This window comes from Protobothrops mucrosquamatus, unplaced genomic scaffold (genome assembly GCF_001527695.2).
Source record: "Protobothrops mucrosquamatus isolate PMUCROS unplaced genomic scaffold, P.Mucros_1.0 scaffold45, whole genome shotgun sequence".
NCBI classification, from domain to species: domain Eukaryota; kingdom Metazoa; phylum Chordata; class Lepidosauria; order Squamata; family Viperidae; genus Protobothrops; species Protobothrops mucrosquamatus.
The window spans coordinates 2,803,500-2,825,793 of record NW_015386427.1 but is presented as its reverse complement, the minus strand read 5'-3'; the positions used below and the strand labels follow the sequence as shown (position 1 = coordinate 2,825,793).

Below are 22,294 nucleotides of genomic sequence, written 5' to 3'. Positions count from 1 at the left end.
GTCATAGAGAAGAGAAATTGACTTATTCTCTAAAGCAGGGGTCCCCAGCCCATGGGCTGCAGCCCACTACCGGGCCTTGAGCTGATCAGAACCAGGCCATGGAAGTAGATGAGCATGTGCACACGAGCTCCATTTGTGTATGCATATGCGCACTTGCCCACTGAACCACCACCCACTACCAGTCCACAAAAATGGAAAGGTTGGAGAGCTCTAAAGCAGGGCTTTTCAACCAGTGGTATGTGTACCACTGGTGGTACGTCAGCACCTGGCAGGTGGTATGTTTATGATGGGTTAAAAAGCACCTGTAAAAAAAGTATTAAAAAGTGTAAAAGAGTAGTGTGGGGATGAGATGAAATGGCGGCAATGCAGCAGAGGCCTGTGGGAGAGCCAGCTGGAGCCGCAGTGTTGCCAGGGCTCTGCTGAGCACCCAGGATCTGCGCCAGGCTCCAGCTGATTGGCGCTTCTGGAAGCTGTGCGCAGCCTGGGGAAAGGAATCAGTTCCAACTACACTGAAAACAAAAGGAGGAGGAGGGGATAGACATGCCCGCTGGGTGTTTACATTTGGCCCGGGGCCGCCCTGGAGGCAGCGAGGGGCCGGCCCACCCCAGCCCGCAATCAAAGGAAAACCCTGAATCCAGCGGGCCAAAAGGCAGCCCAGCCACCGCGTCCCTCCAGTTCCTTCTCCTTGGCCCCTGGGCACAAATGCAGTCACTGCTCTTTGCCATAGCTGAGGCTGGACTTGCAAGTACCTCCATCTGCTTCGTCCTGCAAAGCGGCGCTCGCCTGAGACTCCCACCCGCCACCATGCTGGCAGCCTCGACTAAAGGCCACACGTTCCAGCCTCACCCAGTCAAAGAAGAGGGCGGCAGGTTGTCAGGAGCACTCAAAGCTGCCCAACTTTACTCCAGGATTTTGGGGTTGGAAAGTGGAGGAGCAGCGCCGCATTTACAAGCCTGGCAGCAGCTTCTGGAAAGCTTCCTACTTCCCCTCCTCCCTGCAGCTACCTCCTTCAGAGCCATCCTGATTCCGATGGGCCTGCCGGCATGGCAGCGGGCAGAAGCCCCGGGTGAGCCGCGCTTTGCAGGATGGAGCTGGCAGGTCTATGCCAGCAGGCCTGTCGGAATCAGGATAGCTCCGAAGGAGGTAGCTGCGGGGGGGGAGCAGGAGGCTTTCCAGTAGGTGCCACCAGGCCTATAAACACGGTGCTGGCCCTCTGCTTTCCAACCCCGAAATTCCAGAGTAAAGTTAGGCAGTCTTTGAGTGCCGCTGACAAGTTACAGATCTGATATAGCCTAGGTTGCTACCTCCTTCCTTGGTAGGGTGAGCCTGGAGCACGTGGCCTTTAGTCAGGGCTGCTGGCATGGCAGTGGGTGGGAGCACCAGGGAGCCCCGCTTTGCAGGACGGAGATACTTGCAAGTCCTGCCCCAGCTATGGTGAGGAGCAGTGACTGTGTCTGTGCCCAGGAGGTGAGAAGAAGGAACTGGAGGGGCGCAGTGACTAGGCTGCCTTCTGGCCCGCTGGATTCAGGTTTCTCTTTGATTGGGGGCATATGGCCTGACCCTGGCTGAAATGCAAATCCCTCTCTAAGTAGGGATTGGGAGGCTGGAGGCATCCATCTTTGTGGCCATGCAGTTCTGAAATCGATGAGCTGTTGCTGGGGAGGAGAATCAAAATAGAGCAAAACAAGCGGAGTCCACCATTGTTTATTGATTGCAAAGTTCTCCACAGGTTTCCTATCCCTTCCTGGGCTATTAAGATCACATTGGCAAGGTCTATACTGAACACCTGGCTGCAAACTACTCAACCAGATTTTAGCCTAGCCCCTGTGCAATCCCAGGCCACATTCTAGAAGTAAGAGGATGCAGTAACAGAAGAGAGCTGCAAAATTGATTTGTTATTTATTCTTGCCTTTAGTAGCAATAAGTACATTCTTTGATGACTTTGTTAGTGTTCTGTTTTCAATGTAAAGGCATTGAGACGAGGCAGGAGTAACAACAATCTTCTCTTTATTTACTCCCCAACAGAACCAATACAAAATGACGCGGATTCCTTTTATACCCCTTTGCAGGGACAGTGTCAACCAATCAATGCAATGGATTCTCCCACCTTGCGCATGCGCAATAGGCTGGAGATAGCCTATCTGGTCCCTTGCATCCACGTGGTCTGCCCGGGCCTCTCTGCAGCTTCCTGCACCTGCTGAGTCACTCAGCAGGCCCAGGACATAAGACCCCTCCCCTCTTATTTCAAAACATAGTACTTAATATTTTACAATACTACAAATCTAATACCTTGTCAATCCTTTATCCACAACACAGTAATACTTACTATTTTGTATTACTATAAATCAGACATTTGTTCTTTTGAGCATGTTCTGATTTCTAAGTACCCTTACGCCTGCCCATCTACTGACAGGGATCTTACATAGTCCTGTAAATGCTTGGGTGGACCTCTGGCCTGCTCTGATCTTCTTGGAGCGGTTGTGATTGCCTGGCCTGCAAGCTCGCCTGCCAGGCTCGGCAGACCAGGACTTTGATGCCCCCTAGATTCAGGCGACCCTCCATCATGCTGACTGGCCGGATCCTGTGAACCCAGACCAGAGTTCCTTGGTGGGGTGGAATTCCCCAAGTCCACAATGGACCCCTCTTGGGAGCACTGTCCCATGAGCCCAAGACCAGCAGATGGAATGGCCTGAAAAGCCGGTTGCTAGCAATGTCCCATGGACCCGGTGCCAGAGTCAGGAGCCGCCTCGTTGGCATGTGAAGTTCCGCTTTCGTGGAGAGACTGTGGTCCACGATCGTAATCGTCCTCCTCTCCCCCGAGAGCAGAGTCAGGAGCAGAAGAGTGGCTGGGAAGCCTCCAGCACAGTTGGTCAATATGCCGACATAACACATGACCATCATCCAAGGCCACTTTGTATGACAGCAGCCCAGTGACTTTGCAGACCACTGCTGTCACCCAGAGATGTCCAGGTCCATAGTTCCTTGCCCAGACCGGATCGCCCACCTGTAGTCTCCTAGGTGCGCGTGGCTGTGACACCTGTGAAGCCACCTGGTCTGGGTGCAACCTGTCCAGTTTTGTAATGACTCTGCGACCCCAGCGGAGTTCAGCTGGGTTCTTTCCAGTGGCTGTGCAAGGTGTGTGGTGTGGTGTCAAAGAAGAAAGTCAGCTAACCTGTGATGCCAGCTTCCATGAGTTATCCTCTTTAAAGCATCTTTGGTTGTGCGCACCATACGCTCAGCTTGGCTGTTGGACACTGGATGAAACGGTGCTGAGGTGGCATGATGGATCATGTTGGCCTGTAGAAAAGCCTGAAACTCAGAAGAAGTGAATTGGGGTCCATTGTCGGAGACAAGGACATCGGGAAGCCCATGAGAGGCGAAGATCTCTCTCAACACCTGGATGGTCCTGGCAGTAGTAGTGGAGGAGACTGGAACGACCTCTAGCCACTTGGAATGGCTATCCACAAGGAGAAGAATTGCTCCTGAAAGGGGCCAGCATAGTCGATATGAACCCTCGGCCAAGGGGCATGTGTCTCCTCCAACCTATGTACAGGAGCCTGAGGCATTTCAGGCCTAGACTGTTGGCAAACAATACACCCGTGGATCTGGGCCTTGATCTCTTTATCGAGCCCAGGCCATCAAAGATGGCTGCGCGCAAGCGCCTTCATCCGGACTATACCCGGATGTCCCTCATGCAGAAAGAGCAAGACTCTAATCCTCAGTGAGATTGGGATCACTACCCTACTATCCCATAGGACACAACCCTTGAAGGTGGATAGCTCGTGCTTCCTCTTCCAGAAACTCTGGAACTCTGTGCCAGGACATGTGTCAGGCCACCCTGACAGCACCCATGTCAACACACGTGTTTGCGTGTGATCAGTGGCTGTTTCTGCAGCCACATCCCTAGCATTGAGGGGAGACTCAGGCAACTCATGAATGGAAAGTATGTGGTGAGCTGGAGCAGGATCTGACTCTACTAGCTGTAGAGGTAATCTGCTGAGGCCATCTGCATGGCCCATTTCTTTGCCCGGTTTGTGAACCAGTGTGTAGTCATATGCAGAAAGGAAAATTGACCATCTCAGCATTCTAGGAGAGATTATGTGTGGGGTTTGCTTGTTGGTTGTAAACAACCCCAGCAGTGGCTTATGGTCTGTAAAGACCGTGAATTGGCGGCCATATAAAAAGTCATGGAACTTTTTTATGCCAGCCACTATGGCCAAGGCTTCTCTATCTATCTGCGCATAATTACGCTCAGCAGACGATAGAGTCCTAGAATAGTAGGCTACAGGGACTTGTGTCCCATCAGCCTGCAGGTGACTTAACACAGCCCCAATCCCATAAGGGGATTCATCACAGGCTATTCACACAGGCAGCTGCTCATTGAAATGTGCTAGAACTGCATTTGAAGATAGCAAAGCCTTGACCTGTGCAAAACTCCTTTCATGGACTTTTGTCCACTGCCATGGAGCCTGTTTGCCCAAGAGCCGGTGTAATGGCTCAGCCACTGCAGCCTTGTGAGGGAGGAATGAATGGTAAAAGTTTAACAGTCCCAGAAAAGCCTGAAGTTCGCTTTTGGACTTGGGACGTGGGGCCTGCTGAATTGCTTTGAGCTTGGATTCAGCAGGATGGATGCCTTCAGCATCAATACAGAACCACAGAAACTCTATGGAAGTGACTCCAATTTTACATTTGTCTTGCTTTAGCTTCAGTCCCGCTTGGCGGAAACACAGCAAGACGGCCCTAAGCCTGTCAGCCAGATTTTCAAATGATTCCCCAGTGATGAGGACATCATCAAAGTAAGGGCAAACTCCTGGAATATTGTGGAGCATTCGCTCCATCACGCTTTGGAAAATGCCAGGGGCTACGTTAACCTCGAACTGCAGCCTTTTAACCTTAAACGCTCCCCGATGCATTACAATTGTTTGGGCCTCTGCCGTTGCCTCATCAACTGGTAGTTGTTGATAGGCCTGAGCCAAGTCAAGCTTGGCAAAGACTCGGCCCCCTTTGAGGGATGCCAGAATGTGGCTCACCACAGGCACCGGATACGAATGCTGCTGCAATGCTTTGTTAAGTGTACACTTATAGTCCGCACAAATGCGGACTTCTTCATTGGCCTTCAGTGGCATAACTATGGGAGTTTCCCATGGACTACTGTCCATGGGTTCTAGAATCCCCTGCTGAAGCAGCTTGTCCAGCTCTGCATTAATTTTGTTCTTCAACGCGAAGGGCACCTGATGGGGCTTAATCCTAATGGGGACGATGGATGGGTCTAACCGTAAAGCAATGGGAGGCCCCTTATACGATCCAAGTTCTGGACTGAACACATCAGCAAACTCCTTGCAAACTGCTGCAAGGCCTGTCGTATGCAAGCTGTGAAGTCCGGTCACTTGAATTCTAAGGGCCTTGAACCAATCGAGTCCAATAAGACTCGTGCGGTCACCCCCGACCACAACTATGTCCAACAACCCCTCAAAGTTCCTATGCTTCACTTTGAGTGTGGCCTCCCCCTTCATGCTGACTCGGGAATTCTGGAATTCAGTAAGAATTAAATTTGACGGCCTGAGTTTGACTCGCTGGCTGCTTCTACAACAAATTTTCTTGAAAGTGTCCTGAGATATGATCGATAAAGCTGATCCTGTGTCCAACTCCATCGAAAGGGGAATCCCCTGCAACTTGGCGTCAATGTGAAGCTTCTTTCTTAGTGGCCTATGGGCCCCTGTTTTAAAAATGCTTCTACGGGACACACAAAAACCCACCCTATTCTGGCTGAGAACCCTAGTACCTTTCTGAAGCAATTCTTCCAAAGACCGGTCTTTCTGGTGACCCAAACAGATGGCGGCTATGTGGCCTTGCCTGCCACATGCCCGGCAAATGGCGGAGTGGAAACGGCCATTGGAGCGCTTGTGGTGTCCTCCACATCCAAAACACCGAGGGAACGCCGTTGCCTTGTTGTTGCACTCTTGGGGCCTTCTTTCTGCTGGCTGCTGCAATCGGTCAACCTCCATCTCTGCATCCTGTTCGGATACCTCTTGAGCAACCTCTTGATGGACTGAGCTCGACGTTGGAGGGTTCTTGGTGAGTCGCAGGGCCTTCACAGCTCTGCCTGCTGCTTTGTCAGATGAAATCTCTCTCAGGGCATCCTGAAAGGAAACATCTTTCTTTGCGAAGATCTTCTGTTGCAGCTCATGACTTCTCAGTCCACAGACTAAACAATCCTGAAGCCTTTCTTCCAGGTCCTTGAATTGGCATGGCCTAGCTGCTTGTTGCAGCACAGCAATAAAATCCGCAGCAGAGTCTCCAGGATGCTGGTCCCTCTGCTCGAATGCATGTCACCATGCAATCACCGAAAGCTTCAGTACAAAGTGTTCTCACAACATCCTTTTCAGCTCAGCATAAGCGATGGATTCAAGAGGTGCTGGGGTGACCAGATTCTCAGCAATATCGAAAGTCTCTTGCCCACAGACACACAATAGCATAGCAGCTTTTAAGACTGTCCTCCTGAACTTGGTTTATCCAAAAGTAGTTCTCTACCCGGGCCACATAAGAACTCCAACATTCCGGATGAGCTGTGTCGAACTCCGACAGACGGCCTAGCTTGGACATGGTTACTTCCCGGTGGCCTCGTCAATGCCTGGTGCTGCAAGGCTTGAGAAGGGGTCCCTTTTTTGTCAAGCTCTCCTCCAGCATTCTCGTACTGGCAGGCAGAGTTGCACTCTCCGGACGCCGAACTTCCCAGTGCTTCAGGCCTTCCGTGATGAGTCAGCCTCTCTTCTTTTCATTGTTTCCCTTGCAGCACATCCCACCTTCATCGCCAATGTTCTGTTTTCGATGTAAAGGTATTGAGACGAGGCAGGAGTAACAACAGTTTTCTCTTTATTTACTCTCCAACAGAACCAATACAAAATGGCGTGGATTCCTTTTATACCCCTTTGCAGGGACAGTGTCAACCAATCAATGCAACAGATTATCCCGCCTTGCGCATGGGAAATAGATTGGAGACAGCCTGTCTGGTCCCGGGCATCCACGTGGTCTGCCCGGGCCTCTCTGCAGCTTCCTGCACCTGCTGAATCACTCAGCAGGCCCAGGACATAACAGTTAGCAACCTGCAGGCTGTAAACTTTCCTTTCCCCCTTGGGTAAAGAATTCAGGAGTGCTAGATTTACTTTTGCTGCTAATTACAGCATACCTTGTGGGTTTTTAAAGGAGCTTATTAGAAAAAGATGTGTCTGAAAATTAAAGGATGTATGGATTGAGTTGTGAGAGAGGGAAGGGAAGTATATGGACTTATGCACTTCTAGTTGCTGACAGGTGTGCCACTAATGTTCTGACTGGACACCTGCATGCTCTCAGGACACATTCTTCATAGGGCGGTATTGTGGATTAACTAAATTTTTCTGGGTTCTGATTTTAAGGTGAGTATCCTGAGCTACGGAGGCATTTGATCTTCTTCTTCAATATATAATAATAAAATAATGAGAACTAAAGGCTCAATGGGAAGGCAGATTAGAAAGAACAAGACCTTTTGGGGTCTTCAATTCCTTTCCTATTAAAAGTTCCATAATAAGGTTTGTTCTTCCTTCCTAACATCAATAAAGGTGGTTTTTCCAGAAAATATATGAAGAGCTGTAATTAGTGATTTAGCTATGTTTTCTTTTTGGCTGTGTTTTAATTTATATATCATGTATGTTTAATAGAGGAGAATTGCAGAGATAGAAGTGGCCAATATGGAGGCTGCACCTTGCCCTCCAGATCTCTGTCTCCCCTGCAGATTCCTGGAGAGGAGGAGTGGGTGGCAGGGGAGCTGTGTGAGGGAAGGCTGCCCCCAACAAGTCAGCATCCTTACCACGCATGATTGGAAATGGGAATTCCCTTTCGAGAAAGGCCAGCCTCCCTTGTGCAGGACCCAGGAGTGCTGCTCCCCTGCCACTTCCTCTTGCTCTCCAGAGATCTGTCAAGACAGAAGTTGAAGTCAGAGGAAACTGCTTCCTGCAAATGTCTTCCACCTCCTGCTTTGCCGGGAGGGGGCACCAGACAGGGAAACACCAACGATGTCTGGGATTGGGAAAAGAACATCTCTTTAGCGTGCTATACACACACAAACACAAACATTTCAAGCTTGGAGACTTGTATCCACATCTGAGCTAGCAAATTGCCAATCATGCCTGGGCTTGGGGAGAAGGCCCTCTCCTTCCTCTGTGGATAAAAATTCCCAAACCTGAATGTGGTGTGTCTGTGTCTATGTCTGTGTGTGCACGCATGCGCATGCGCTTGGCTGCTAGCAGTTTGTGGAGGCGAGGAGTTTGTGGGGCACCGAGTTGTCCCACATTGAGTTAGCTGGTGTGACTTGTTCCATTCTGACCCAGCTGTCTCGAGTCAGCTGTGTCCAGTGAGTGGTGTCGAGCAGGCCACGCCCACCTGCTAGGCGACTGGTGGTACTTGAATATTGCCATGTCCTAAAAGTGGTACAATGTCTGAAAAGGTTGAGGGCAGGACAAGAAGCAATGAGTGGAAGCTCTTTAAACACAGATCCAACCTGGAACTAAGGAGAAATTTCCTGTGAGAACAATTAATGAATGGTAGAGTTTGCCTCCCAGAGTTGTGAGTCTTGGACATTTTCAAGAAAATATTGGGCATCCATGTGCCCATGATAGTATAAGGACTGCTGTCTTGAGTTGGGACTTTATATATATAAAATCACTGAAAACATCCCTTTTTCTCAACTTAATTTTAATAATATAACTATGAGGGTGGGAAGATATCTGAACAAATCCTTCATTTTCAATCTTTTCCAGTGAAGCTTTTCTTAAAGGAAGAAAACAATTCCCTTGCAGCAAAAGGAGATTAACTATAACGAGATGGAAGTTACATTTTATCATAAGATGAATTACATATTTCTGGGCCATTGTACATTAAGATAGACTGAAGGATTTCAAAAGTTATTATTCTGTACCGATATTTGGAATAAATATTATAGATTTAGTACCAGTTTTATCTAGAATATCAACATTTTAGAAGGAACAAGATTAAATTAAATATTAATGCTTCAATATAAATGAGAAAATAAAATATGCTGAATCTGTATTTAAAAGTAAATCCATTGAAATCAATATTTCATTAATTACAAGTCCACTGTATATAATTAAATCTGCATTCAACCCAAACTTACTTAATAAGAACAGTTTGATAACTCAAAAACCAGAAATCATGTATCATAGATGTTCGCATTTGGATGACTGCACTGAATGAGGAGTCAGACTCAATGGCCTTCCAATTCTGTAACTTGGTGACTTTAATCTATTGGCATTTTTATTTAATCTTCATTTTTTTTAAAAAAAAAGCTTAGAGTATGGGAAGACATTAAACTGGGATTTATGGGTAGTCCTGTAAGATTTTTTGTTTATCAAGAGCAACAACTAAAAGCTTTACCCTCAAAATATAAATATGTAAGTAGGTTGTTGGGTGGTGGGGGAGCGTCTCAGAGAAAATCGAGGAGAGAATTTCTATGTGGAAAAAAAATGATATTGATAAAAAATAGTTACTAAACAGAATGTGAGTTCAATACACCCTTCTACTTAATTCATAGCACTGCATATATCTCTATTGAGCTGGTAAGTCTCAAGTTTCTAGGATTTTTTTCCCTTTTCTTTCTGTTTGAGAAACGTCACATTATGTCAACCCATAATTTGAAGGAAACACCAGAGAGTAAATTAAAGACAGGACTGAGTCTGTCCAATGTTAACCAAATTCAGATATAATTAATGGCACTTCTATATGCCAATTGTTTTCATTCCCCTATTCCACAAAGTAATGTAAAAATCATCTATATTTTTGATGATCTAGAAACACCTAGAAATAATGACTGAGAAGAACTTTCATGCCTCAAACTTCTATAGTTTGTAGGTTTTCCTGAAATAATCAGAAAAAGCCTGCTTTACAAAAAAGAAAAGCACAACTATGACTTTTGGCATTTGCTAAAGAAAAGTAAGAGTTAAACAGTTTCATGCCTATAAAGATCATAAGCATTCTTTCTCTTTTAAAGACTGAATTGCTTAAAAGAAGTGAGGTCAGAATTTCCTTTAATGGCCAATCATTTCTATGGCTAATGTAACCAGAGAAATGCAATGACTCTGAGATTTCACATATGCGGCAACTGAGTCAAAAAATAAATTGCCTAAATTTTTCAGCGTTACCAAATTTGTGGAATTCTGTATGTCACTTAACTTTCAAACTGGTGTAATAGCCTAAATTCAATCCCACCTAGTGAAAAAGCATGAAACTAAATAAGATCTTCCTTCAATTTAAAGAAAGGTCTCTTCGGACTTTTTTCATAATTCCCAGGCTGAACAGGTAATTCATGTTATCTGTTATGATCATTGCCAGGAAAGGGGATTTGTAATGGCTGGCATTTTTCTCTTTTGTGAAAACATTTTGAAAGGAAGAGCAGAAGAAAACCGGATATATGTGCTTTCTATAAACATCCCAGATACATTTGTAACATAAAGTTTAATCTACATGCTCTATAGAGATACTCTTTACGTTGCAATTTCGGTGTTGTCAGATTTATGCAGCCTGACCATTCTGTGAAGCTAGCCATTATCCTCTAAAGATGAGGAGGAGATAATACCCGAGATTTGGGGTGTAGGAAGAGAGAGTTGTTTCAGTTTGATTTTTAACCATTTATTCCTAATAGAGGATAAATGAGAGTGAGTTATTACCAACCAAGGATGATATCATTTCGGAAAAAGCCAAGAGCACTACTCTAAATAAGAACAGCTTGAAGAACCCATTTTTATTCACTGTAACACAATATTAAAAAGAAAGTATGAGAAAGAGCTTAAGACTGCCCATCAGTCTTAAGCTAAACAGAATGGAACCAAATTTGGTATGGTAGAAGAAACCAGCAAAACAGCTGAGCTAAAAATGGCCCAGATGTTGAGGTACTCTATGGCGGGGGGAAAATCATTTAAAAAATTCCCAGTGGTTGGATTGTCACCTGGAAAAACTGAGCTCTTCTGCATTCTAAGCCTTCCCTCTCTCTTCCTATTCAATCACATGTCATAGCCCAAAGCGAAACTACTGTTAAGGCAGTGGTTCTCAACCTTTTTAATGCCGCGATCCCAACCGGTCGTAAGTCGAGGACTAAACCGGTCGTAAGTCAAGGACTACCCAACCGGTCGTAAGTTGAGGACTTTCCCTGCCTGGGAGCGCCGCACATGTGCGCCGGCCGAGGCGTAGCTGGCAAGCGGCAGAGACAGAGCAGGCCGACCACCAGCTGGCCCAGCCCAAGGGAGGTAAGGCACCCGCCAGAAAAGGGGAAAAAAATGGCGGACAAAAAAAATGGTGGACAAAAAAAATGGCGGACAGCCTTGCTTGGTGACCCCCATGAAATGGTCAATCGACCCCACAGGGGGTCCCGACCCACAAGTTGAGAACCACTGTGTTAAGGGATCAGAAAAACTTTTAGAAGTCATGTTCTGCGTGATTTCCCTCCTTTGTTCATATCAAACCCCTGATGTTCACCAGATGGAGCCAGAGAAATTATCAATGATTGATTGAATGAATGTCAGAATGTCCTGTGAATTTATAGAGAGATCAATTGCAAATGAGTATCCCTTAGAACTGGCCATATAACACACTCTGGATTGAATTGCCCCTGCATCAATGGGCCACAATCATTTGGAAAAATTAATTTTCCTGTTGTTTACTTCCAACACTGCTGTGGGAGTTAAAATGAGCCAAGGATGAAGCTCTTCTAAATTTGAAACAATGATTTTGTCCAAATGGCTGACTGATTTACTGTATATTTTGGACATTGGTTATTAATGAATACGTCAAAGCTATGTAATCAGTTTGCCTTCTACACTTTGCCAATGACCTTCCTTTAATTCCAAATTGAATTGGCTTCCTAGTATTTTTTTTTTCAGGTGGAATTAAAATTGTCTCCTATAACTAACGGGGCCAACCAACCTGGACTATACAATATAACAAATCCTTACAAATGTAAAAATAATAATCTAAAAGCCAGATTCAACTCTAGTGGTTCCTTCTTCTTTCCTAAATACTACATTTGAAATGCAGCACAGGATCTGGGAAATATTTTTCAAACTTTGGATTGAACTTTCTCTACTATTACCATTTCACTGTATGGCCTTAATTGAATCCCAGGAAATAAGTGGGCATAAGCTTTAGCAGCTAGAATGAATTGGTTAAAATAGTTGATTAAAATAGAAAGCTTGTATAGCTGAGGATGATCTGGATGCCCTTTGAGATAGTCACAATAAGCATTTCTGATTCAGAAGCTTGGAAAAAACTATCCCTAAATATTGAAATATTGCTCAGTGGTAGGTCTATCATCCTAGTTCCATGACTTTGGAGACATTGGAACAGGAACAGGAACAGGAACCTAGAGGACCTAGAGCACGGGTGTCAAACTCACCACATCATGTGACATGTTGCGATGTATCGTGGCTCTTTGCATTGCCGACAATCGGGTGGGCGTCAGCTTGGGTATGATGAAACTGGCCCGCGGGCCGGCAGTTTGACACCCCTGACCTAGAGGACCTAGATTTGAAGAATAAATCACACCTGAATGTATGGTGCAACTAAGAATTACAGATCAGAATAGATGCACAAGTGGTAGTTGGCATGTATGGATCATATAAAAATCTTTGGAAGGAGAATCAGGAAGACAATATAATAAAAGCCATATCTGAAAGACTTCAAAATTCCTTTATGTGAGATTGTGTTATATTGGTTCCACATTGATTGATTGTTGGCTCTATGTCACAAAATATAGATTAGCTATAATGCTACCTTATAAAAAATAACTCTTTAGCAGGGCTAGTTCCATTCTTCTTGGAAATGCCAGTTAAGGGACTTTTGTGGAACTCTTTTGACCTCTTTTCAAAGATTCACTGGGGCTTAAATTATACGGAGTGAACTTACTGTTTTCTTTATTTTTTTACTATTTATATCCTGGACAATAACTAACTCTCTCCAGCAATTTTCAAGTTAAAAAATATTAAAACCATTACAAGGAGCAGTATATCTCCTCTGAGAGTCATATATTGGATAGCTAATATTTTCTTTTCTTCAAAGCTCACAAAAGCAGCATAATGTCTGTCACCATTGGACCAAAGAAATCAAGATAGAAGGCAGAAGCCTAGCTTGAATGAACATTTGTTCAGACACAAGGATTGACCCTGGATTGACCCTGCTTTCTTGTTCTTTCTATATGCAATTTCCAGAAGTGTATATTGCACAGTTTTGGCGAGTTTCTGATCTCTAAGCATATTCTATCAAGGAAGGGCATGTTTGAGGAAGGAGGCAAGAAACAGTCTCTTTTCATGAACAGAATTTCTTTTTTATTAAAATTAATTCACAGGTATTTACTAACATTGAATATATTTTGGTTATAGGTCCAAGGAACTCTGAAGCGGCAATGGATGCAGTATAAAACTCAGTGGGGTCAAAGGCGCCGTGACCATTGCTCTACACGGTCTACCTCCTACACAGCAACATCTATCACAGAGGTTCCTGTTTATCTGTATCATCATGATTCCAACAGTGAGCATCTGAATGGAAAGTACATACATGACTCTGAACTTGTTGCATTAAAATCTGGAGAGACATCTGCTTAATTTATAATTAAAGGGTTCCACTTTTCATTTCTGCACAAAGGAGCAGACTGTAAAGCACCTACAATGTGCATACTTGTTCAGCAACCTGGAGCCATCATATGCAAAGTGCAGACATTCAGCTCTCTTGTGGCACCAGTTCATGAAAGTCTGATAGAGATTCAGACATGGGGACTGATCCCGGTTGCCAATGCCACTTTCAAATGAAAAAGAGATGAAAGCTAAATTTCTCAATGAGGAGGAAAAATTTTCACCAGTTCCAGAACTTGTCCATATAAAATGAGGATGCAATAGTAATACAACTTTGCATCAGACATCCTACTAGGATAACCCATTATTTCTACAAAAGATCTTTGTTATCCAAATAGAGCTAAATGCAAATTGGAGATGGTAAAGAGCTATTGCTATTTGGAATCATAAATATGAATTTATTTGTCATTATATTCGAGCACTTTTATTATTTTACTTTCAGTAAGGCTAAATGATGTCTCAAAGTGTTTTTCCCCACCACACAACTTGGAGCAAAACAACACCAACATTTATTTCCTATATGTAAATCTTTACTATCACAACAGGATGCTAGCCATTCAGTATTATTCTGATATCAGGCAAGAGAGAGAAATGAAGATAAATTATTTATTATATCATAAAGTTTACAAAAAAAGATTAAATATTTTCATAGGAATACAATATTCTGTCAGGAAGTCCACTGAGAGGATTCAAGAGCCTTGTTCAGTACATCAGCTTTATATAAATTGTTTCAAGGGAAATTTGTCAGCCATATTTTTCAGTCCAAAAAATTAAAGATAGAGAATCATTTTTTCTAGAAATAAAGTGAAAGTTCTATTTGGAAAATAGCTTCTTTCTTTCTTTAATTCTTTCTTCCTTTCTTTTTCTTTCTTCGTTCATATTACCACTGATGTTTTTCTGATTCTAAATATTCATTCATTTTGCCAGCTAGAACCTTTGCAGATAAGGATTCAAAATGAAAAGTATCCATTATATAGCTTATCATTCGGGCTTAAATTTTAGAACTATATACTTTGTACTTTATTACATATGTATAGTCTTCAATATATCTTCTTGCCTTCTTTCTCAGAAAAATCCCGTGCAAAAAAAAAATCTAAGGAGAATGCCATTGTTCGTAAACACCAGAAATTTTTTCTTGAAATTTGCAAATAGAATTTATAGAATCAAAAGTAATTAAAATTATTATTTATATCATTCCATACAAATATTATTGAAATTGTAAGCAACACAGAAAAGTGATTTCCATATCACTTTTGGATTCAACTGCACCTAAATCTTAATTCTGCACATGAGAAAGTTTGACATAATTTTAATCTAGAAAGAGTATGGTTTTGCAATGTATGTATTGTAGGTAAAGCTGTGCATACTATTTTTTTTTGCCTTGAAAACACTTTAAAAAGCCATATAACTTTCTAATAATTTTCTAATGCATATACTATGATCAAAATAAGTTTTAGAAACATATATACATTGCATGCATTTAATATTTCCAATTCAATTTCAACTTTGAAAACAGTTCCCAATTAGCTTCACTGATACAAATAATTGTTTAAATTTTTGATAATTTTTGTTCCACTTAAACCTAACATTCCACAGTCACTGTTCCAAAGAAGAAAGGAGCCATTGCAATGTTCCCACATTTGGCAAGAACTGATTACGTATTTTGGCAACACTCAAGTTATGCCAAATATCTCAAAAAAAATTTAAAGATACATATTCTATTCACCATGTTAAGTTTATATTTTATGTAATAGAAAGTTCACATAAAGATTATCTGTATTTCTCTTAAAGTAATTAGAGAGTACACAACACAAGAAATTAGTTTGGAAAGCTTTCAAAATGAGATCGGAGTAGAAAGCTAAAGTATAATTTGAACAAATAAATAGCTGGGTTAAGGGAAAGCAACCAGAAGTCCCATTTCATCAGCATTCAGAGTCACAGGATAACTTATGGATTTGTCTGGGAAGTTCATAAGTTTCCCTCTATTTTGATTTCACTGGAATTTTTATGCCAACCTGCATCTCTTTATACTTGTTCATTGAATTGCTCTTAGCATTTCAAAGTCAATTAAACCAATTTCATGGGATTCAAGTTTTTCCACAGTTCTTTTTTTAATTTTATCATACTAGATAGTTTAGTGAGAGCCAATTTGAGAAAGTGGTTAAATTGCTAAGCTGGAGACTAATAGTATCAATCCCAGCTGAATGTATAAGCAGCTCAGACTATCGTTCGGCCCTAGATAAACCTTGCCAAAAAACCTCCCTCCTACATTGACTTCTCTAGGAAGCTGCCAAGAGTCAGGACTGACCTCAATGTAGCAACATATATACATGTTAAATAGATAAATAGCTAGATAGATAAAGATGAGAGAGAGAAAGAGAGAGAGAGAGAGTGAGAGAGATAGATCTATCTAATCATTTCTCTCTCACTATAGATAGATAGATAGATAGATAGATAGATAGATAGATAGATAGATAGATAGATAGATAGATAGATAGATAGACAGACAGACAGACAGACAGACAGACAGACAGACAGACAGATAGATGTAGATCATTTATGTATAAGTTAAAAATCACCCTCATCCTTAGGAAATTCCATTTTGCTGTTCTTACCAGCATGTGAATTGCCTGTAGAGTCTATTGTCTGTAGAGTTTGGATCAGCTAGCAGCCTATAATAGGGCCTCTATGCCATGACAACTAGGTTTCATTCAGAAGCCTTTTGTGAGGAATGTTACTAAAGGCTTTTATGAAATCAAAGTACATAGTATCTGTTGGGTTATGGTATCTAACCCACTTTATCCCATGAAGCCAGTGATGGGAGACTTTGCCATAAATTGATTAAAACTCAAAAGTGTACTGTATGTATTTATTGGGTCCCTTTTTACATGTTTAAAGACACCTGGAAGGGTAATGAGGCAAGATTTCTATTTGCAGAAGCTGTATTAGTTCCTTTTCAACAAGATTTGTTCTTTCGTGTGTTTGCTTACTTTGTCTTTAATATTTTAACCACTTTCCTCAAACAAGTGTTAAACCAGCTTAGTTTCCATTCCTTCCTCTCAATCTTTTTTTTAAAAAATGGAACCACTTTGCCTAATATGTGGTCAGGAAACTGATGCTAATTTGTGGCATATCTACAACAGATTAAGACAAAAACAGTGCTTATTTTTACAAAAATAATAGAAATGTCCTAAATTGTTGAACAACTTCTGGATTATCTGAATGTTTCAGCCTGTCAATCTGGACTATAAATTCATGTCTGATTATATCTATTGGTCTCAGCTAATCCAATTTATTATTGCCTTGCAGCACATGGGTAATGAACAAATCTAATAAACAATAATAACAATAATTTTCCCTTTGAAAACCCAACTTGGCATCTGTTCTATATCTTCAGAATTGAAGACCAATAGCCAATAATCCTTCAGTTTTCCTGTTTTACCCTCCTTTAGCAAACCTTTAATTTCCTGTCATCCAAAATGGCCTCCTGATTAATTTACTATTCTGAATGTATTTGAAGAATGTTTTGTTGGTGGGTTTTAAAATGTTTTTGCTACGTGGTCTTTTATCCATAGTAGTTTATGCTCTTTCCATTCTTCCCATTTGATAAAAAATTCTGTTTTTTGAAGGAAGTCTTCTTGATTGTCATAGCACCTCTGGTTCTTTTATATTAGCCACTGTAATATCCACTTCAACTTTCCTAAAGTATATATTCTATCTGAAATGGTATTAGTGTAGTCTGGAATAATGTCTAAGCCTTATTGAAAGAACTGTCCCTCCTGATTCATCGTACTTGTGCCCTTGTGCCTTTTGCTCTCTCCTGTATGCACATATGCCCTTGGTTGTTTTCATTCCACGGGGTTTCTTTAACACTTGTTTGTTTGTTTTTTCTATTTTCTTCTATCATCAAGCATTTCAACTTGGAGGCCTTTTCCATTTGCGTGTAAGGCCAAAAAAATGGGAACACTGTGTAAATCTAAAAAATAATGGAAAAAATAGATAGTTCCTGGACATGGAAGTTAAACATTCCATACAGATAGAAATAAGTTTCAGAAGATATATGCAAATTGATGCCTTTCATATACTTATGATCATACTTATAATGTCTGACTATTGGAATCTGAAGAGTTTTGACTGGGCTTCTTTGTTCTTGTTTATCACATGCAAATCATGCTGCATGATTTGTATCATAAGCATGCCAGTCATACAGTTTGGTCAGCCCTTGTTTGTCTGTCTAAAAGTGTAAATCTTATAAGATAGGCATCAGATCATAAAAGCTATTTTAAACATGAAAGCAAGATATTAGAATGTCGTTCATTTTTATCATACACCATCAATAGAACTTACATATATAGTATTATATTGTGAACTAGCCTGAAATGAAAGATCTTTAAAGAGTTCCTGAATATTGCACATTTGAGGTCATAATGTTGCATTGATTGTCATGACTGTTTGTGGAAATAGCTAACGAATTTTACAATTATATGTTGCAGTAAACAACAACAACCTCTTGTAAACTGTAAAGACCTCACTGTTTTAATTTTTTGCCTGCTAGAAAGAAAAAGAGAAAAAGGCTTTAAAGTTGTTGTCAGATTAAAAAAAAAAAGACACATTTCAGCCAATATCGGAGTCTTACATATTTTACTAAAATGCATTTAAACCTGTTTTGAATCACCCTATGAAATCAGGGGTGTTAAAAATGCTTAGTTGTTTGGATTATGCCTACAGTACTGCAAAATAAGAACTGTGATTTATCAACTAATTATACCTAAAAGTTGTACAATGAGCAGCCTGTTATATTTATCTTTTTAAAAACTTGTTTTTGCCTTTAAAGCAGAAATGTTTGAAAGATATATTTATGTTCCAATTCCTTAGCATTTATAAAAGATTCAGGTCAAAAAGGCTGGATTTTAAATTGATGGCCTAGCCTACAACCATCACAGAAATACATATATTTTTGCTAGTCATAGATTAATAAAACTGAGGAATTCTTTTCTTAATAAAACATCAATTAAAAGAAATTCTATATTTATGACCATTTTTAGGTTTCTTAAACTATGTCACAGCAACAATTTTGTATCATTTTAAGGACAACAATGAGCCATTGATAGAAAAATGTGCATGATCCTTTTTAAAAAGTATAACAGATAATTGAAGTTTACATAATGTACTATATATCCATGGAAATTCCTACTATTGCCATTTTTATCTAGAAAAAAATGATGTTCAGCTTTGTGATTCATCGAGTCACTCTATTCATTGAATCTTATTTCAACTATTAAAAAAGTTCTGAAAATTAATTTTGTTCAAGAAAAAGTATTTCAGAAGTTCTGTCCCAAGCCAGTCTTTATCATATAAATCTTTAAACTGAAGGAATGGATTCTTATTGACCATATTTCAAATACCTCATGCTACTGGCATATTTTCTTTGTTGTCAACAATCATGCTGAGAATGTATAAAATAAACTGCAACTGAAAAAATAATACATGTATACTGAATAAGCCTATTTCTGAGTCATTCAAATATCTTTGATGGTGTATAACAATTGCGTTTGCTGAAGATGTGAACTTTTGTGCCAAAAGGAATGCCTTTTGCCACAGTGCATATTATTTTTTTAAACCCTAATGTATAGTAAATGTAAGAAGTTCATGGAAGAAAATGCTTGCTTTTTCTCTTCCTCTTTAACCACCATTTGTACTTACCCAAAAGCATTTCTGGAAGGCATGGGCCCTCTAGATATGCACTGGATGAAGGATGGAAAAACAGAAGATATGTCTAAAATTAGTCTGGGATCCTAAGTAAATAGCCCTGAGGATGAAAGTTTCACCTGTGACCCATCTATTGTTCAAAGTATTTTTCCCAGTCATTTAGATTTGCATGCAGATGGAGGTAAGACATTTTCTTTACAGTAAAAACATAGCTATCATTTCTTTCTCTAGTTTCAACATAGGATGGGACAAAGAATACTAACAGCTTGTTTGTCACTAATTAACAGATTATCTTTTTATAGGCTACAGTCTGACACATGTAACTCTTCCTTGCCGGGATCAAATTGGTCACAGTAATAGTTGCTTTTAGTGTTGGATCTTCTCCCTGGAGTTGAAATTCCCCAAGGCTCTCCAATCCTAAAAATGAGTCTTAATTGGCAATAATTTTACTAGATGATGGTTAGAAAGTTAATACACAAACACAAAGTCATTACGTGGGAAGGATCATCCTAAAACTTAGGGAAGTAAAACTGACAGTCTGGTGCTTCTATTTAAATTTTATTCTCCTCAATTGTAGGGTGACTCAGTCCATTAAATATTCACTTGTTTGCAAGAATGTGGAGTAAAACTGTGGAAATGTTCAGTTGAGCACCATAGCATTGATCTAGCAATCATAAATGTCATGGGAAGTAAGGAAAAATCTTGAATAGGTGCCATTTTCCCCATCCATTCTACGAGGGCAATTCGAAATAAACCTCCATTTGGTTATCAATGACAGACACCTGCAGATACAGAACTTTTATTATACGCATTAAAAAACTACAACATTCCATTACTTTTTGACATAATCGCCATTCAAATTGAGGCACTTGTCATAATGTCTTACAAGGTTTGAAATGCTTTAGTAGTAGTCGCTCGGCAGCAAATCTGGGCTATAGGGGGGTGATCAAAAACATCCCAATGGAACTGCTTCAGAAGTTCTTGGGTGCGTCTAGCGGTGTGCGGGTGAATATTATCGTGAACCAACACCACACCAGAACTCAACATGCCTCAATGCTTGTTATGGATGGCTCGTCTGAGTTTTTGTAACGTTTCACAGTAGACTTCTGAATTGATGGTCGAACCATGCTCCATGAACTTCATTAGGAGTACTCCTTTGGCATCTTCACATTTGGTGGGATTTTCTATGGCACCACTTCCGGTGTGGTGTTGGTTCACAATAATGTTCACCCACACACTGCTAGACACACCCAAGAACTTCTGAAGCAGTTCCATTCGGATGTTTTTGATCACCCCCTTCATAGCCCAGATTTGGCGCTGAGCGACTACTACTAAGGAATTTCAAACCTTGTAAGACATTATGACAAGTGCCTCAATTTGAATGGCGATTATGTCAAAAAGTAATGTAACGTTGTAGTTTTCTAATGTGTATAATAAAACTTCTGCATCTGCGACTGTCTATCATTGATAACCAAACAGAGGTTTATTTCTGAATTGCTCTGGCATTTCTTTTCATTTAACAACTTAGTTTAAAATTATAAGTGGGTTCATAATACATTCTATTGGGTTCAGTTTTCCCAATAAGCAGATGGGACTATATTGGGTAACTGCTCTGAAGAAATTAAGAATCCTTCCTACATACCAGTTCCCTCCCCCCCCCAAAAAAAAAGCAGAGCAGAAGCTTACTTGATTTTTTTTGTGTGTGTGTGGAATATTGTACTAAACTACCCATTTCCAAATCTTTTAGCTACACTTTTTTCAAGGTTATTTAAGTTAGCAATTTACCTCCAGAAAGTAGATAGCCCAATTCTTATAGTCATAACTAAAATAAATATAAGTTAGGGAAACTACAAGCTAGCCATTATAAATACAAACTTAATTAAGATTTTGTAAGCCATTTCTTCAAATGCTATAGTTCCACAATCCAGGGTTTCATATAATTAACCTCTTTTCATGTTCAGCACTCCATATTTTGGCAAAAATGTGTATGAATATTGACATAATTTTCTTTTTCTAAATCTATTTTAAAAATACAGAACAATGGCTGGTATTTTTATGAACATAGAATTTAGCAATACAGAAATGGGGGGAAGGTGCTGACAAAAGGCGGAGAAGAAAATTATGGTTGTTGACGAATGAAAAAGCAGAGCCAATTCAGCCCTTGTTGAGAAAAAGTTTTTAACAACTAAGAACTTCCAATGAGAAAAGGAATAATATGAGAGAGTATTGTGTACAGAAAAGATTTTGACTATACAGATGTATTCATGTATTATTTCTGGCTTATGTGTGCTCAGGCTTGCTGCATTAAAACTCTGTCTCTTGATTATGCTGCTGTTGAGAACTAGTCCCATGTTTTTCTCTAATTTTATTTTAACATTAGAATGGAAGCAGAGTTTGCCAATTTGACTTGAAAGAAACTGCCTCATAATGAAAACAAATTGTAACACTTAACCAATACTGTTGCACCAAGGAAATGCTTCTTCAACATGCCAGGCTGTGGGAGAAGGGCTGGGATATGAGCCTAGAGAAGATAGGAGATAGTGGTATTGCAGATTGCATTAAAATGGCAATATAGATCAGATATAATGTGTGAATAGTCCACAAATTTTGTTCATGTGTCTTTTTCTGGTTTGGGGACATTGAACCTTGATTTTATTGAGAAAGGAAGGAATTTCCACCTACCCATCTCCAATCAAACAATACAAGTTTTATTTTTTACTTTTAGTTCTTGAGGACAATGGAGCCACTCAAAGTTGGATAGCAGATGGGCAACTATATAAATGTTTTAAACAAATAAATGATAACAAAAAGCAGTAAAACCAGCTCACTGGTCATGAAAATTAGCACATCACAATATGCCTGTCATGTAGAAAATAACATTAGTATCAGCATGACAAGATCAAGAGAGAGAAATGGGA

At 40.7% G+C, this 22,294-nt stretch overlaps 1 protein-coding gene across 1 annotated transcript in view; it reads left to right on the top strand.

Moving 5' to 3' along the window:
* CALCR (calcitonin receptor) overlaps nt 1-13,962 on the top strand; it is an 85,998-nt gene extending 72,036 nt beyond the window's left edge. Inside the window, exon 12 of the mRNA XM_015811608.1 lies at nt 13,419-13,962. Coding sequence (XP_015667094.1) covers nt 13,419-13,640 — 222 coding nt within the window. The 3' untranslated portion in view covers nt 13,641-13,962. The remainder of the gene's footprint in view (nt 1-13,418) is intronic.
* Nucleotides 13,963-22,294: the final 8,332 nt, after the last annotated feature.